The sequence below is a fragment of the Phlebotomus papatasi genome, chromosome 3 (genome assembly GCF_024763615.1).
Source record: "Phlebotomus papatasi isolate M1 chromosome 3, Ppap_2.1, whole genome shotgun sequence".
Taxonomy (NCBI): Eukaryota; Metazoa; Arthropoda; class Insecta; order Diptera; family Psychodidae; genus Phlebotomus; species Phlebotomus papatasi.
The window spans coordinates 612,318-631,119 of NC_077224.1; the positions used below are offsets into that span (position 1 = coordinate 612,318).

Here is an 18,802-nt window from a genome sequence, read left to right on the forward strand (position 1 = left end):
ATTATGGAGTGATTAAATACTGGGGCAAGACCAGTAAACGTCGTTGTTCTGTTTTTTTCCTCACAATAATGTAAAGATCGTCACATTTTGACACTTGAGTACTTCGAAATTCGAACAGGATGTAACTTCCGCCACCTTGCGAAAGTATTAAAAAGCAAGAAAGTCTCTTTTTTGGATCTTCAAATAGATTTTCGAATTTTTCAAGATCTACTTCTGTGCGGGAAGAGTGTGCAGATGCCCTTACCACAAAAACTGAGATTCTTTCCGTACAGAAGTAGATCTTGAAAAATTCGAAAATAATAGTGCAAATAGAGTTCCATTTAACTTTTATCCAAGACACTATTGGAGAATCAAAATCTACTTGTGATCGGGCTCAGTAACTCTTTTGTCAGCTTTTTAGTGTGATATTTGTTAAATTTTCGCCACCTTGTTCGAAAATTTAGTATGAAAATTCGAAATTGAATTTGAATTCTTCGAACTTCAGCGATTTTTTGTGCAAATAGAGTTCCATTTTTATCCAAGACACTATTGGAGAATCAAAATCTATTTCTGTTTGGGTTCATTATAGAGAATCTCAGATAAGCGTTTAGCATGAATATCACTGTTTAGCCGAGACGTACACCTCATGGTCCGGTTTTTTCAAGTTCAATAATTTCTAATTTTTCTGAAAATTGCGATTAAAGTGCGTAAACTTGTGAAAAGTGCTATAAGAGTAAATGCATGACGGTCTATATGATTCTGTCCTAATTTATCACTCAACTTCGTAAAAAGACAGTAAAATAAGAAGAAAAAAAATGAGATTTTGTTGCAATGTAAGAGATGAGGATGCTTACTTATTGTTGGGAGGGGAAGGATTTGATGAATTTTGAGCACATGTCGTAGATGTTGATGTTGATTTTCCACGTCTTGATGTACGTTTAGAAAAAGCGAATGCATCATTACTGCATGAATCATCATCCACCTGTACCTTCATTTTGTTTACTTTGCGACGCTTTGTTACAGTTGTTGCCTTTACTGCAATTTCTCTTTTACGGCCATCATCATCATTTCCATCATCAGTCACATTCGATCTGTAGATTTCGGACGCAATGTTATCACAGAAATTTTACTCAAAAATTTCTTTCCAAAATGTATGTTTTTTTTCGTGCACTTGGTCATCTTGCCAAAATTTCATCATCCCCCTCTCGATTAACCCTCAACTAACTAATGTGACTTTTCTTTTTTAATAGTTTTACGAAGCTGAACTAATACACGATGACAAGAAAAATCTAATAGAACATTCAAATATGGACACATTCAAAAGTCTTTTAATAGTTTCTTTCCTTGCAAAATAATTTTAAAAAAAATAAATAAAAGGCTTAGCATCGACTGAAACTTTTTTCACCATCTGCTTTTTTTTGTGTCTCACAAAGCATTACAAATTGGCAACAATCACTATATTAACAACAAAATAATCAACGATTCAGCGAGCGCATGAATAAAAATTCAATTAGACATGATTAGAGAATGATAGAACTAAATCAAGGAATGAACCACATATAATAGAGAGAAGGAGGAAAAATTATATAACAAACACTTTAGTATAAGTTATCAGTTCCAGATGATGATGATGAAGTCAAAAAGAATCAAATGGATATGATTGGCAAATTATAAATATATGAAACGAATATTTCCTAAATACTAATTCACATTAATCAAGACTTTTCAGTGACACATTCAATCTCTTATATTCTATACGGCTGATTTATCTCTCTCTCTCTCTTTCTCTTACTAAAATGTCTCACCTTGAATTTTGGGCATTCCTAACACCAACTGAATATTGCATCTCAAGGTGATGATCAAAACCCAGTCCACTGTCATTCGAATTATCACACGGTGGTGGTGTTTGCCTCTGAATAATCCTCTTCCCTGGATGACTCTTAATAATTTTACCAGGTCCTATCTGCAATTACATTACCACGAAAAGTTGTTTAATAAATTTTATTAATATTCCTTTTTTTTTGGTCGAATAAGAATAAATTCAAATACAATTTTCTAGAACAAAATTTTAATATTTTCTCAACATTTTATCTACTAATCACTTTCGTTTAAAACGATTTCTTGCATTAAAAAAAGCGACAAAGTGTACCAACCAGATGGGAACGTTCCAACTTTGTGGCATACAATATACATAACAAAAATCTCATTCATTTTTAGAGAAATAAATTTATTTAGTGACTCACTCACGTAGATAATTATTGTGCTAACGAGTTCAAACATTTCTCAAATAACAATTTACTTGATTTATTTCATCATAGTTATACTTGTGCTTAGCAAAGCATATTCGTTTTCAACCGATTCCTAAATGAGGGTATAACACATTTTAACGCATTTTTAGGGCATTGTTTAATTGGATAAAGCAATTAAAAAAGAGAGATTAGGAGCCTTTTTAACATTTGACCTTGAAAACCTTTAGCAGGAATAATTCAAGGTCAGCATTGTAAATAGACTTAGATAAAATGGAAGGGTAAAAAAACAAAAGCTAAGTATTTTAATTACACGTGTATATCAAATTATAGGTCTACCAAAGACCCAAAGTCGCCATTTATAACCGTTTGACCATTATCTGTGGGCAAAAGAATGAACGGACAAACATAGAGTGGTTATCATTTATTCAAAAAACATTTCGAACAAATCAAATTTCGATCAAAGCTAAGATATCGTCGCTTCGATCAACAGTTGTTGTAATTTCCAAATCATCTATATCAGCAACTGTTGCAACAATGTGGAAATATACAGACTTTAGAAGAAGTGCTAACGTTAGGAGTCACCCGAAATGATATAATCAAAAGCATTATTTATACTTTCAACAAAGAGCTTTGTCCAAGTGCATAGAATAAGTTCCTAATAAGCACTTATTAAGGCCTTAAGTAAAGCATTTTTTTAAACGCTAATAGCGACCGGTTGACAAAAAGTGGAACGGGAATAAGAAATGCGATGGATAGGGTGGAATCACCAGTTCTCGCCAGTGCCCCACTTCTCGCCACTTACATTGAAATCGCTATTTTTCGCAATTTATGAAATAAATGAGTCGCAATTTTTTTGTATTGTTTCTGCTTCTACGCATAGAATCGAAAAATAATAATTATTCGTTTTGGATTCACGATTTTGATCACTTTTTAGAGCAATATTTTAAGCAAGTGCATCGAATCCAACATTTCTTACCAAATGTACTAAGTGTCGTCAAATTTTCATCAGGCCAAAAATACCTATTTGGGTAAATAATTTGTCTATTGAATATTTAATTGCACTTGTGGAATACATAAAATTTGTATTTAGTCAATTAATATTTCATTTTATATTATTTTTGTATAAAAATGAGGCATGGCGAGAAGTGGTAATATTCTGGAATTGATTTTACCACCTGTCGCCATATCTTTTCAATAGGCGACGCTAACTTCACTTCGTACATTCTCAGTTGTCAAATCTGCATTGTTTACTTTCTGCAAAAGCCCCATAATTTGATTTCTCAAATAAAAATGAAGAAAAATCATTTAAAGAGAGTAATGATAAAGTGATCACAAGGAAAGAGAAATGGTGAATGTATTCTTTTCATAGCATTGCCTAAAATAACCGAGTGTGGTTCTTTTCAAGTGGGTGGCGAGAAGTGGTTACAAATTTTACAAAACTGGCGAAAAGTGGTAAAAAGTGGCGACGAAATGGTTATTTTTGCATTATTAATAAAAATCAGTTTTTTAAGTAGTCCAGCGTTATGTTCTAGGATTATTGTTTTCACGTATCTAGAGCCAATACATCTAAGTAACTTTGTGTCAAATTTGACTTATCTTGTAACAAGGATTCAAAAGTTATGATTAAATGAATTTAATTTTTTCCTAAACATGGCGATAGCCGGTTATTCCACCCTACATGTTAATTATTGGAAAAAAAAAGACAAAACAATTTGACGTTTAAAGCCAGGCAGTTACTACACTAAGAAAAAACCTAAAAAGTTAAAACAACTCTATAGCAGAGTTGAATTAACTCTACGAATATCGATGTAATTGTTACTCTTTTTCGTTGTAAATTTTAGTAAATAGAGTTAAAAGTTGAAACAACTCTTCGTGCGAGTTGAATTAATTCGTCGGATATCGATGTAATTATTACTCTTTTTCGATGTAAAATATCATCTCGACTGAAGTATATGCGTAAGTGTTTTTGTTTTAAAAATATACTTCAGTCAAGAAGATTTTCGTGTGGCAAAGTTCATATGGAACATCAACTAGAAATATGCCTAACAGTGTTTTATGAAGACATGTGCGTGCATCATACGTGATATTTCGCTCTTAACATAGGGAACTTAACGTCAAGAAAATATTAATAAAGAAAATGATAAATTATAAAAAAACGAAAAATTGCAAAACCTATTCATTTTGGGATTTGAAAGAGTTATTTTAACTCTTAAAACGAGTTATTTTCAATCATAAAAAGACTTATTTACACTCATTTGTCATCTAAATTTTAGGAAAAAAAAATGTTAAATCAACTCTTCCGAATTCTACACCTAAATAGAAGTAAAATCAACTCTAAAATATAGTTAATGGAAAATCACAACGAATAAGAGTTAATTCAACCTCGATTCGAGTAAGTTTTACTCAATTATTTTTCTGAGTGTACAATGATAGGTTTATTATTCTTAATCATAAACCTATAACTCTTCTGAGCAACACGTATACAATTGCAACTTAATGCGAGCTAAAAAAAACATTGACAAGTTTGATTTTAGAACAGAAAGAAAAGACAAAATTCCCCTAATCCGAGTGTGATCTCTATAATGACCTCTACACATTGAGAGCAATTTTTGTCAAAAATTGCTTTTTTGAAGGAAATTCCCTGCAGCGTTGTAGGGGGAAACGTCAAATTCCTGTCAAAAACGCAATTTTTGACGAAAATTGCTCCCAATGTGTAGACACCTTAAGAGAGGGAAAAAAATCTTTTGAAAGACCTTTGATTTCCGGACAATCACGAACTGGTTATCAATGGTTTCAACCAGAAAAAAAACCAATATTCAATCAGTAATTGATTGGTTTGGAAATTCAATTGTGTGAATTCTTGACTTGAGGTGAACCAGTGAAAATAAAAAGGAAAAACTATGTGAAAAACTCAGTTAAATTAGAACCAGTAAGTGGTCAAACTAAACATGATGCTTTACCTGATGAGCTTTGGATTCGAACGTTTTGTTTTGTTTTTTTTTTTACTTTTTTTCCAATGTGTTTATATATTATTTGAATTTATAAATATTTAATTGTTTTTCTCTACCAAATGATTTCTGTTTTTACAATGAATTGCCTTTTGTATTTCTTTTTTTTTGTGTGAAAATTATCACCGAAATTAAGCTCAATGACCTTTTTTATTTTCAGATATTTTATGAAGTGAATTCAACTGAGTATCTTGCTGATATACTCTTTATAATCACAATTCATTTTTTCTTCAGGTGTACTAAGTTGAAGGTTAAATTTATCTACCTATAAGAAGGTATAAATTCTTGAACGATTTTTCTGAGATAACGTACATTCCAAAATTATATGGATTTACTTATTTATAATACGAACAAAAATACGGATATTTTTTTTTACTAAATCAGACTAAAAATGAATTTATTTTACAAAGTCTTAGGGGAAGACTTCAAGCTTCGTACACATTCTGGCCTCGAACACATCATATTTTTCCCATGTTCCTCTAATGAATTTGACCAATTTTTTTAGGCAATGTGTTAGATTAGCTTTTAAAATGTATTACCATAAGACTATATTCACTGAAAGAATAATGGGATTAAATATGAAGTGTTCGAAGTCTGAAAGCCTTTCCCTATTGAAAAACAAACAGCTATAGATGCTATAGACTTCGTCGGTTGCATCGATCATTGTCGTACTTGCATTTTTTGTAAATAACAATACAAACATCATCTGAATGCAAGAAATTCTGATACAAACAAAATAAATGCAGATACGACAATAGTCGATGCAAATCACGATATCTAAAAAAAAATTGACACATAACTTGAAAATACGGGTTCATATCACATGATTTCGAGAACATGGACCCTGTGCTATTTTCGTGTTTTCCTACAAAAAAAATCTATTATCTTTACAGCAACTTGAGATATTTTTTTAATGGCAATTTTTGAACCAGTTGCTATCGGTTATGAGAACCGGTGAAAAATAAAACAGGGTAACGCTGGAAATGATTTACCAAAGTGGTCAAATTCTGTATTGGACCATTAAATCGGTTTTATCCAATTAAATTCAAGTTATAACTAATTTCAAAATATGAATTCTGAAATTTAAGTATCAATCCATCCATTTAATGTATATTTCAAATTTTCAATAAAAGGGCGAATGAATAGAGTAAAATAATTCAATTCTATAAAGTTTCTATACCTCATATTCATTTAATCCTTTAAGGACGATAGGGACACCGGTGTCCCAAAAACAAAATTTTTCCTACGGCCTTCTACAGTTGTGTTTTGCTCTAAGAAGTCAGAAAAAGAGATTTTTTCTGACCCCCGATTTTTGACCTTCTTGTCCTTAAAGGGTTAAATCAATTATATTATATTCCACGAAATACAAATATTAAACATAATATTCTTAATTTTTCCGAAGATATAAATTAATAAATATGATTAGACATGAAGGTGTATGGGTGATAATGATATATCAAATTTTAGATACACAACTTGGACGTATAAATTGTCAAAGAAAATTCTTAAAAAAATTACTTTTAAACACTTACTCTTGTCATGGAGTGTAATTTGCCAGGTAATGACTTTCCAGGATGTCTCTTAGATGGTATTCTTAGAACTTTTCTGTGTGCTCTCTGTGCCATACCACCATTGCCAACAGTCATTTTAACTCCTGTAAAATAAAAATATAAAAAAATTATTTGTTAAATATTTGTGTACAACAAATCTTTTTGCCGGAATCTTATTTTCAACAAAAAAAAAAGAACGAGAAAGTGAGTGAAAAGTTATACATAATACCAATATTTAATAAATTTAATACCAAATAATCTTTTATGATTTATAGACTCAATTTATAGTATTTTTATCAAATTACTTGTTGTTTTTTTTTCTGTCTTCAATTATTCATATACTTGTGTATTATTTACTTAATATATATAATTTCAAATGTTTACATAATCACTCAAAAAGAAAATAGTAACCACTTCGTGTGACACCAATTTATAACACTTAATTTTCAATCGCCTTCACAGTCAACCAGTATCGATTGGAATTACATGGACAATGACACTTTTTCAATTGATTTGAGACTTATTTGTGATTCGTTTTTTGAGTTTTTTGCTCCTTATTTTCTAGAATAAACATTTAATGGATTCAAAAATACACATATACAGATAAAATGGAACAATTATAGCCATGGACGCAAGCAACAACTTATCATATTCCCTTTAGTCATTTTTTCGTTTCATTGATATTTTTTCCCACATTAAAAAAATTGCATTTTTGTAACGCAGATAATTTTTTTTTAAGAATTTACCTCACTAATGTATTGTCTGCAACCCTAACACTTTCAGAGCGATATTTTCAACAATTTTTCTCACTTTTTCCTCAAAAAATTTAATTAATTTATTTTTTATTTTATAAATTTTTTTAAAGATGTGACGATGTGTATTCACTGTTTTCCAACAATAAACTGATTCTATATCTCAGAAAGTCAAAGTGTAATCAATTGAAGAGATTGCAATCGTACCAGCACACAAATGGCAATAGCAAGAATTCAGATGGGAAAACCGGTGAGTATCGTTAATTATACATCAAAACAACTGAACACCATTTAGCACGCTATTACAGGGCGATGCAACAACTTTTGAGTCACTAATTCTCAGAAAAAAAAACTGCAACAAGTAAGAAAATTCTCAGATTTTTTCTCTGTATATAAACCCCCTGTCTTACAGTTTTTGCCCATCAATTGAATGCAGTAAATGACAGAATTTGTGATAAGTGTATACAAATACATTATAGTTGATTAATACTCATAAATGGCTGAAAAAGTGTTTAAACTTTGCAGAATGCTCAAATCAATGACTTAGTTGCTACACGTCAAGAATAGTGTCGAATTATTTGTTAGTCCAGTTCCATAAAGTTGTTTAGCTCATCAAGCGTGTTAACAAGTTCAACCATTTCGCAAATACAACTGGTTCACATTTAAAAACAATTTAGACCTATTTATAGATTATCTAAAAGATTTTTCATAATATCTTGCATCGCCATATACGCGGTTCATAATCTGTTCAAAACAGTTAGGACTTGTCCGGGGATTCGAAGACCTTTCAGAAAATAATAATAATATCAGATAGGAGAACTGTTTGTAATTTAAGACAACTTATAATTTTGGACACTTTGAGGGCCAGCTTATACATTACAAATAAAGTTATTAAAATTATGGAATTGTCTTCCAATATTTAGCAAATAATGGCTCCAATTCTAAAGGTGTCTACACATTGAGAACAATTTTTGTCAAAAATTACTTTTTTGAAGGAAATTGGCTGCAGTGCTGTAAGCAGAAACGTCAAAATTCTGTCAAAAATGCAATTTTTGATGATAATTGCTCCCAATGTGTAGAGGCCTTTAGACTAAGATCAAGATCAAAATTTCAAGCTGTCAAATATTTTCAAAATCAAGATTTCGTATTCTGACGCGAAATATTTATGGAACTTAAAATGTCTTAGCTAAGAACCAAGATTTCAAGATTTTCCACACTTAACTAAACGTCACTTCTGTCAAATACCTTCATTTCCTCTATTGAATTTGTTGAAATTTCGTCATATAAATTAAGAAAATTAATTATAGGACGTTATTAAACAATAAATGAGAGGCCATAAACGAGAGAACAGGAAGTGCAAACGAAATTTGTGACCTGTGATAAACCAAGAAATGCTTATGCAAGATCTGATTATTTTTCAGGTATCCTCAGGGTGGTGTACTTCGATATGTACATCTAGAAATACATATCACTTCAATTAAATTACAAGATCAAATACAGTATTTTTCAAAGTAATCCCCTTTTTGTACCATCTCTTATAGAAATATTTCTCATCAATAGTCATTTCCATATGAAATTCTTCAAATTGTTACTATCTTAAAAATTCCAAGCTCCTCCGAGGGGTTCTTGGAATTATTTCAAGAAAACAAGAAATTGCACGTCTTGAAATATTGGTTTGTGTCTTGGATTTCAAGATTCCAAGACATTTGACAGATTTGACATCTTGATCTTGATTTTTTGATTTCAGAATAGCAAAATCTTGAAATTTTCTTGATCTTGGTCTCAGAATTGAGGCCAATGTATTCTATCTAAATATTTATTCCTTTTAGAAGATTTTAAAATTCAATTCGTATACAATTTTGAATACGATTTTATTGATTTTGATTTGTGCTATATTCGCGCTGTCCTAAATTACAAGCACTTCCCCTATGTCGAAATTCGAAATAATGTGTTTCCGGAAGGTGGAAGGTACCAATATCAGGTTTTCCAAAAATCTTCAGATTATACTCATTGATCTCTTTATAAAGTTCGAGCAATAACATTTTCAGTGGACTTAAGACACTTCAATTTAAGTTGAGACAGACACAATAAATTGAGATTGTCGTCATACTTCCAGAACATACTTTTTCTTTTTGCAAACTTTTTTGGTTTAATTAACAAAAGCGAAAGGACAATAATATTTTTCTAAATGAGAAATATTGGCGATATCCATCGTCTGAGCAATATAATACGAAAAAGATAAACACTCAAACAAAAAAATAATAATAATAATCTTCGAATGCAACTGCAAACGTCAGTGTAATGCAATGCAAACACAGTATGAGATCAAAGACATTTTATCAATTCAGCACAGTTGCACAACAAATATTGAAGAACGAGACAGAAAAATGTTGCATATTGAATAAACAAATTTAAAATTATTTAAATTAATTGAGTATTCGCAAAAGGTTTCTTTCAAATGACACCAAACATGAAATACCAACTGAAACATTTTATTAATAAACTATTCTGAAACTTTAACTTATGTTATAATAGTAAAATTTTAAACAACTTATTATTGCAAAACAAAATTGAAAATTCTCAACAAATACACGTATATGCTGTATAACTACAAGTTTTGTGTATATACTTCAATGTGTACAGTGAAAACATGCAACAATCAACTTTAATAAGATATTGACTTGTCAGAGTGGATGAATCGCGTAAAATTCCAGTAAATGCAAATACAAAGTCACATGATTTGATTCATACAGCCATCCTCACCCCAATTTCCTATACTGCTACAATGCAAGTTGTTCTAATACACAACACATGATAAAACAAAATCATTTAAAATTCAACCACAAAATGCGTAATCAAGCATCTCATAAATCATATTCTTTAATGCGTAGGGGAAATAAGGGCATTTTAGTACTAAACAATTGAAAATTTATTGAAAAAAAAATTGAAGCGCCCTGCTCGCCTTTTGTATAATTCTTATTTAAGTACATAGAAAAAAAAGCACTATGCCACTATTAATTAATGTTAATTGTAACAGAGTAAATTGATAATAACCCCCTCTTTAGTTAATAAGTAACATAGCAGATTGACATAGCTCTAAATTACTATAATTAATTTACCAGGTACAGTCATAGAGGAAAGCGCACTACCTTCGGACGATTTATGCTTCGAACAATTCATTTTTTTCAATGTTTTATAGGGGGAGGCTTTGAATTTTCGCACACAAAAATGATGTTCAAGTTCAGTGATTTTTTCTGACTACCATGCAAACCGTATCGATTCTCCAACTATGCCAAAAAAGTCTCTTACTTATAGGGTTCATAATCCCAGGAAATCCTCAGATTTTCCTCTAAAGCAAAATGAAAATTTAATGGCGATTTGTGCGAAAGTTCAATCAAGTTTCCATCTTCGCACACGATTCACGTCATCATTGAACACCCTACTTTTACCTTAAACTTTGCACCGAACACTAAGAGTTGTACATCATTGTTTGAAGGGAACTCTAATCTAATTCATTAAACCGTTTTTATAAGGAATAAAACATTTTAATATCACTTTTTTGGAACTTTTCTACGAGATGTTTTTATGACACTAAAAACCACTCTTTTGCTTGATTTCATTGGAAATTCATTCTTGAAACGCTAAATCTGGCGAATGCTTTCTTGAAAAGTCCAATATATCACGAAATTTACACTAATCAATAAGTTTTTTAAGCTAAAAATTGTCTAAAAGTCTGCAAGCGAGAAGACCGCAGAAGATTCCACCATTCCTTTTCGGAGCCGGACATACTCAAAACGTTTGAATGCGCTTCACAGAAGACTTCTATGTCCCTACAGCTACAGGAATCGGGATTTAGCACAGAGATTGAGCTTTAGAGAGTGAACAGGCCAAAATTTCCACAAAAAAGTTTCTCACGGACAAATTTTTTTCTTTGACGTGAAAAACAACACAAAAGTGAGGTTATGTCAAGGATTCTCAAAAACCAGTTGTAAACTGTGTGAGCTTATTGTAGATGTGATTCTTTCATTGCACATTCAGTTTGCGCAAGCTTAAACAATATTTTTATATCAAAGAAATGCAAAATTGCTTAAAAATTACTCAACTGCAGCCTATTTGAGTCCAATTACTTCTTGTTTATTAACTTTAAGATTTTTAAGTTTTACTTTTTAGTGGTGGATCAAATCGGAGAATTATAATAGATGTGAATATGAGGGATCGCATCTAAAATGAAGTTGCCTGGAAAATCTACGAAGAAGCAATGTCTTCTATGTGCGATCGATGAATATGAGTCAAGTTTGTGAAATTTCTTCCACCCACAAAAGCGGCCTTCTTCAACCCAAAAGGTTTTTACATTAATATAAACCCTAATAACCCCTCTACCTCCTGTGATAGTCCTTTTTCAGAAAAGTGATATTAAGTGTGCAAAATCGTTTAAGTATTACACAGAAAAATTACAATTTTGGACCTGTTTTTAATTTATGCTTCCTGAAACTAGGAAAAAAGGATTATACTCCTAATTTTTTTCAAGAAAGGTGGGATTTAAGTAAGTGGGATTTCCGTATTCATAAATGAATACGGAAGAAATACGAAGTGTTCGAAGGTAACGTATGTGCAAACGATCAAAGCTTTCCCCTATATGAATTTGGCTCATTATAAAAATTATATGCCTCAAATTTTCTCAAAAATTCATAGGTCAAATCCATAAGGAACAGTGAAAAAATCGAATTGTCCGAAACTTGAATTGAACGAAGGTAGCACGTTTTCCTCTAAACTTTTTACGACAAAAAAAAAACAGAATAGAAAACCAATTTAGGATAGAATTACAATTTTGTACTAAATTGTATGTAAAACTATGTTGTCAAAAGTTACGAAAAACATCTGACAAGGTTGTTTTCATAACAAATTCAATCCTTTTAATTTAGTAATTTATTAAAATAAGTATTTTAAAATTATTTTTTTTTTAAATATTTTTCAATTACGTGAAATGCCCTCGGGTAATCTTTTAGGCCAAGAAAATTTCATAAAATCAAAATTTCTATCCCTTTCTTTTACAAATGTATTGCATATATCCATCTCCCTTTTATACACTCTTCTTCTTTTCTAAAGCATCACAGTGAATTCAATTTTGATGTGAGTGCGAAAGAGTGCGATAGACCTAGGCTAGGTTTGAGAGAAGGAAACGTATGGAAATTTCGATTTCATAAAATTTTCCTGATCTGAAAGGTGTACCGGAGGCATAAAGCTTTCTCTGTCAAGAAGTTTTTACAACTGACAGGTTTTGAATAGCGCTGCAGCGTTAAAGGAAAGCAAAAAAAATCGTATAATAATGACTAAAGAGTCGTGAAAGGGTTAATAAAAGTACATTAAAATATCTTTATCGCGCATTTCACTATGTCTTCTTTGCAGCAAAAACACTTGTACTAATGCAATACATACTGAATGCAATATTAATGAAAATAATATCTAGTTTTACATTACGATTATGATATTAAATTTAGCATAAAACTTCAATTTATATTCCAACCTTCTCTAAACATTCATTTCTACACACATTTACATCCATTTGACCACGCTTAATTTCCCGCCATCCTGACGACGAAAGCTATAGCGACGCTTTTCTTGATGACGACGTCAGTTTCAACAAGTTAGTCATGGAGCGTCTCTTGTGTATCTTTACACAGACTTATCATTTTTGCTTTGAAAATGGGGTTTTGCACAAGAGCAGCAAAAGCATTTTTAGACGTCACTCAATCCACCCACATTCATGCTTGGAACATTGAAAATGCTTTGATACTTCATACTTTAATGCAATTTTACCATTTTATATTATTATCAGTAGTGCCAACAATAAAATCTTATTGTCACGTTAATAATAATACAAAATTGTCCTGTGTCAAATGTAAGTCTTTCAACTTTAATGTTATTATATTATAAATTGGTAAGGATTTTTTCTTGTTATTATTAATATTTATAATCTAATCAGAGCACAGTGTATAAGCTTAACAAAATAAATTTCAGTTTTGTCAACAAAACGATTAGAAGTATATTGTGTACACATAGACAGTAACCCAAGATTTATGAGAATTCACTGGAACCACACACAAAAGCCATATGATTATTTCTTTTTTCACTTTAAGAGGAACTTCATTTTAGTATACACAACAATTACATGTCTATAATATTTTTCTGTTTACGATACCAACAAAAACCTATCACTAGAGGTTGTGACACTAATCAAAGTGCAAGCTAACAAGTAAAGTGATTTTTTCAGCCTTGTTTCTTCTCTTTTTTTTCCCTCTCTCTATTTCAAATGAGTTAATTACACTTGAAATCTTACAAATGAAATAATTTTGTCATTTAAGAAAATCGATATTAAATGACAATCACATCTTTCCGACTTGTTCATAAGATTTAACACAATATGATAATTAGTTTTATCGATTTTTTATGCTGTCATGCCATGTGTACGTCTGAATTGAGTGTAATAATTAGAAAATATCTTACATCTTTAGTCTTTAATACAGATTTTCTATATTTACATGTTATGCGTGGGCGGTATGTCCCTTCAGTTTAACAGTCACTAATTGCTTTTCCATAACTGTGAACACAATGAACTCCATCTTCAATAAATTCAAATTTAAAGTCCATTTATGCAAAAGATCAACCAAAAAACCAATAAAAAGTTACGTTTCCAATATAATGGACAGTTTCCAAAATTTTAATAAATTTACATTTAGAAAACAATATGAATTAGACTTAGAGAACAATGCTGTAAATAATAATCTTTTTAAAATCATTATAAGCTTGAGATTTTGTAATTTAATTAAAAATAATACGCCACTGATGATTCGTACTATTCGGACATTTGTCATGGTACCGGCAACAATTCGGATTTTGTGTTTTGAAATATCTGTATAGATGTTTGTAATAAATTGTAGAGATGCAATATTTGCAAAATTTTTAAATGATTTCCCCCCCCTCCAAGTTTATCAAAAAATTTTGTAATTCAACAGATAAATTTATAATTTGGCTCCATTACAAAGCAAATTTGTTCATCAACAAACCTTGGAGGTAAAGATTTGTTTCATTTAAATATTACAATATTCCCCTGAATGACAAACTTAGCTGGTAAACGGCAAACCAAAAAGTTTGTCAAACTTCAAATTTACAGCAAAATCTTTTGACAAAATTTTTGTCTTAACTCTTTCGCGTCATTAGGGTCATATATGACCCGGGGAAAAACAATTTTTTTTTGACTATTTACATTAATTGAAATCTGTTTGTGCACGACATCATAATAAAAGGATGGAAGATTCTTGGCTAATTTTCTCAAAACTCCAGATATTCAAGAAAAGAAAATATTTGAGATCAAAAATCACAAATTTAGAACTTTGTGAAATAACATTTCTTTTTCAATTTTTTTATATTCATTTATTTTTTCAACAAAAAGTTCTTTACAAACACAAAATAGAATATCCAAAGATTGTATATTGCATATTTTGATATAATAAACTACTCTCAATTTTCCAGAAAAGCGTGTAGAATTTTCCGGGTCATATATGACCCTACTGTCGCCAAGGGTAACAGTGTTTTCGTCCCAAACCTATAGCGAAATGTAGTTGGGACATTGTTTTTCTTTGTGAAATTCAGGTTGGACATCTTGCTCCTGGACATTTCATCTTATATCTGATGAATTATAACATATTTTGCAATATTTTAGCGTATTCTGCAAGCGTCCCATATTGTGCAATTGTATTTTGTGAGAAAAATATGTGGATAAGTTTATTTTTGCCAAATACCACTCAAAATATTGTGACAGAAACTGTTCAAGGGATTACCAGGAAGGTTCCTTGACCACCGGGAGTACAGTGTTCATCAAAACAATCCAGTTTGCCATGGTTTTGGCCAAATTAATAACTTCAAGCAAAAAAACTCTTAGAAAGCCCGTGATATAGATTTTGGAAATGGTATATATACTTCCCTTGCCGACAATAGGGTCATATATGACCCGGGGGGTTTTTCCGAGTTTTCACGCAATGGAAAATTTTTTTCCTCTCTGAACTATTATAATTGATCATAAAGCATTGGGAAAAACTCAATTTTACATGAATTCACTTGCTGAATAAAAGTGTGACGCGAAAGAGTTAATGCTTATCCAGATGTCATTTTTTATCATAAAATACTTTATATTTTCATCGCGTTTTTTTGATTTATTTGAGTTTAAAAACACATTTCAAATTACAATTTTTTAAATCCAAGAAATAAACAAAAAAACTGCATTGAACAATGATTAAACTAGATAGAATTGCTGGTTCTATTGCAAAAGTGCGATATTTTTGTGTCCATGGTCTAGTTCTGGTAGACTCACTCAATCATACGCAATATCAAAAACAAGTTTGCAAAATAAAAGTTATTGTGTGTATTCTATTAGACTTGTTAAATTCTCAAACTAATAATCTTCTGCTTTCTTTTTTTTTTGAAAATTGAAATAAAAGAAAAAACAATATTTTTAATCACGCACGAACAAATAGTCCATATCTCCTTAGTCTCCGGGTTATGTGGCCTTTGACCACCAATGATAACTAAGAAATTGAGTGCATATTATTTCTTAAGAGTTCTTCTTTGAACCAATAACTAAACTACCATTGAAAATATATTATTACGAACTGCAGGGTAAGAAAATATTTAATCAATTCGCGGTGAAGCTTTTGCAATATTATAATGAGAAATATAATCCAAAAACACTGACCACCTCAATAGACAATATATATGAATATTTTATAAAGATATAAAAAATAAATGTTTAGATATCACAAATTATTTACCATAATTCCTATATGGGTTTGTCGGATAAATCCATCCTGAGTTGGAATATTTTCTTTGGAGATCAGTCTCTCCTCCCCACTGAGGGCATGAGAATCTCATTTCTTAAGTCTTCTATTAGTCCAAACACTCTTCAAACACTGCTGTTTTTTTTTTTAAATTAAAAACTTTGTCTTAACCTCACTTTATCCATAGATAATCAAGTCAATTTTCTCTTAAACAAAATGTTAATTAACTATACTAAAAAAAAAAGAAACAACCACGATAACATTATATATTTACGTTAATTAACATTGTCTTTCTTCCTTTGAGAACAGAAAAAGTCCAAAAAAAAATTGTGACACGAGTATACCTCTCAAAATTATCATTCGAACAATAATTATAAGAAATATTTTGTACCTCAACATATTTATAAATCTTTCAAATTGCTTTAGCACACCTCTCTTGCAAATTGATATACAACTAATTCTTTTTTTTTCGAGGAGATATTTGACTTTTTAGTATGTTGTACCAACATATTTTCAGTTGAAACATAAAATTTCGATCACGTAGACAGTTATTTCACGTGTTCTATTGGTATACAAAAGAACACCCTAGTATATAAGTGAAATATTTATATAGCGACTCTATAACCATCCAATCACGGATTTCACGTGCTTTCGTCATAAAGGTTTTACGTCCAAAAATCATTGGTGCTTCAATTCCCCGTAAATGGTGTTAAAAGTTTTGTTTTCCGCCTTTTGTGCTTCTTTCATCTCTTTTGACAAGTTTTTTCTTTCTTTACTAAAAATTTATTTTTCATTTCAATTTAAATTTTTACAAATGAAAAATGCAAATATATATTAACTGCTATAAGCTGCGGAGAAATTATTTTTTTATATTGAATTTTTATTCATAAAATACCAAAAGAAAAACAAAAATTTTCGTTAAAGGTATCAAAGTCCGAAAAGAATTCAATATGAAAACAAAATTTCTTTATAATCTGTCTACCATGTTATTTTTGTCCCGTTCCACTACATATAGATCACCACGTTCTTTTTCATTCATTATATGTTACAATTTTAAAAATAAATCTTGCCACAAAATAGCTATGAGAACACTGTTCAAATACTCAATCGATATCTAATAATAATACTATTTTTCTTTTATCCAACATGAATATTTGTCAAATATCTAATTGAGAAGAAGTTGACAGTGAAAATGAGTTATCATCTTCCACGCATTTCAGAATGTTTTAATGAACCAACAATCATAGATATATATATGTGAAAATAATTTAACCAATAGCTATAGTCTTCGAACCACACTAAAAATTGTTCAAATTGTTTTATTTTTAGCATATTTATATATATTGACATTCATGTGAAAAATTCTACATATGTAAAAAAAAAAGAAGGAAAAAACATAACTTCGAATAGGACTTTGAGAAAACCAACACACTATAATATTTTCTCGCATCATTTGCGCACACTGTCATGTGATCAAAAAAAAAAAAAAAAGAATATAAAATTGTCCTCTCATGTTAAAAGATGAGAAGAAAAAAAATTTGATGTTGCTCAATTCAGTTGGTTTTGTGTATGACTCCTCTTCTCTCTATCTGTAATCATTGTGACAGAAATTTACTTTGACTCAACCAATTTATTATCATCATCATTGAGACAATTTGAATGAATGAACATTGCCAGAGTCCAAAAACTGACCCACGCACATATTGAGTGAGACCCATTTTAACCGGTTACATTTCAACACCACATGAAATATGGATTATGAAAAAAATATGCTACTACACATTTTCAATTGTAACATACTTTTTTTTTCAAATGAACCACGCGACACTGATAAAATTACGTTGCATTACAACACTATTCGTTCGAGGTGTTGTAAAATTTCAATGATTTTTTTAATTTTGTTTTTTTTAGAACATTAAAAACACATCACACATTTACTTCTTCTAAGTCTTGGTCACAAATAAAACCTTTCATTAATCAGAGGGGACATTTTCATTAAGAAGCAATTTACCCAATATTCTTATGGTGTGAAAAAAAATTATGAGAATTTAAATATTCATGTTATTTCCAGAAGTTTGTTGTTTGGGAATTCTTGAAAATCAGTCAAATGTATGGCTAAAATATATTACACGTATCATGTTATGTAATATGTAATTTATGTTGATTAAAAAAAAGAAGAATTACAGTAAAATCACAAATATCTTCTTAGAGATATCAGAAAAAATATATTCAGAGACTTAGCAAGGTAAGTAAAGGCGAACTGGAGACAAGTGGATAAGGTAGGGAAAGATTCTGAAGCTTCAGATGATAGAAGTTTCGTTTCACTCGATGTTTTCGAATGTTCTACATATGTTCCTAATATATTTTATTCAAGCAACATATATTTCAGTAACAACAGGTTATGTGAAAAATCCGAGTAAACAAATATTTAAA

The 18,802-nt window shown here is 30.4% G+C and overlaps 1 protein-coding gene across 14 annotated transcripts in view; it reads right to left on the reverse strand.

Annotated features, from left to right (window-relative positions):
* Positions 1 to 18,802, reverse strand: part of LOC129806325 (nuclear factor of activated T-cells 5-like) — a 74,602-nt gene that overhangs the window by 31,827 nt on the left and 23,973 nt on the right. For 5 of the 14 annotated variants that reach the window (XM_055854836.1, XM_055854835.1, XM_055854834.1 and 2 more), the window contains exons 2-4: positions 6,769 to 6,890; positions 1,785 to 1,942; positions 834 to 1,070 (exon numbers count right to left, since the gene is read on the reverse strand). In XM_055854836.1, the coding sequence (XP_055710811.1) occupies positions 834 to 1,070; positions 1,785 to 1,942; positions 6,769 to 6,890 (517 nt within the window). Of the gene's footprint in view, positions 1 to 833; positions 1,071 to 1,784; positions 1,943 to 6,768; positions 6,891 to 16,363; positions 16,602 to 18,802 lie in introns of all 14 variants that reach the window. The other 9 variants (XM_055854840.1, XM_055854837.1, XM_055854838.1 and 6 more) reach the window with 4 other exon arrangements.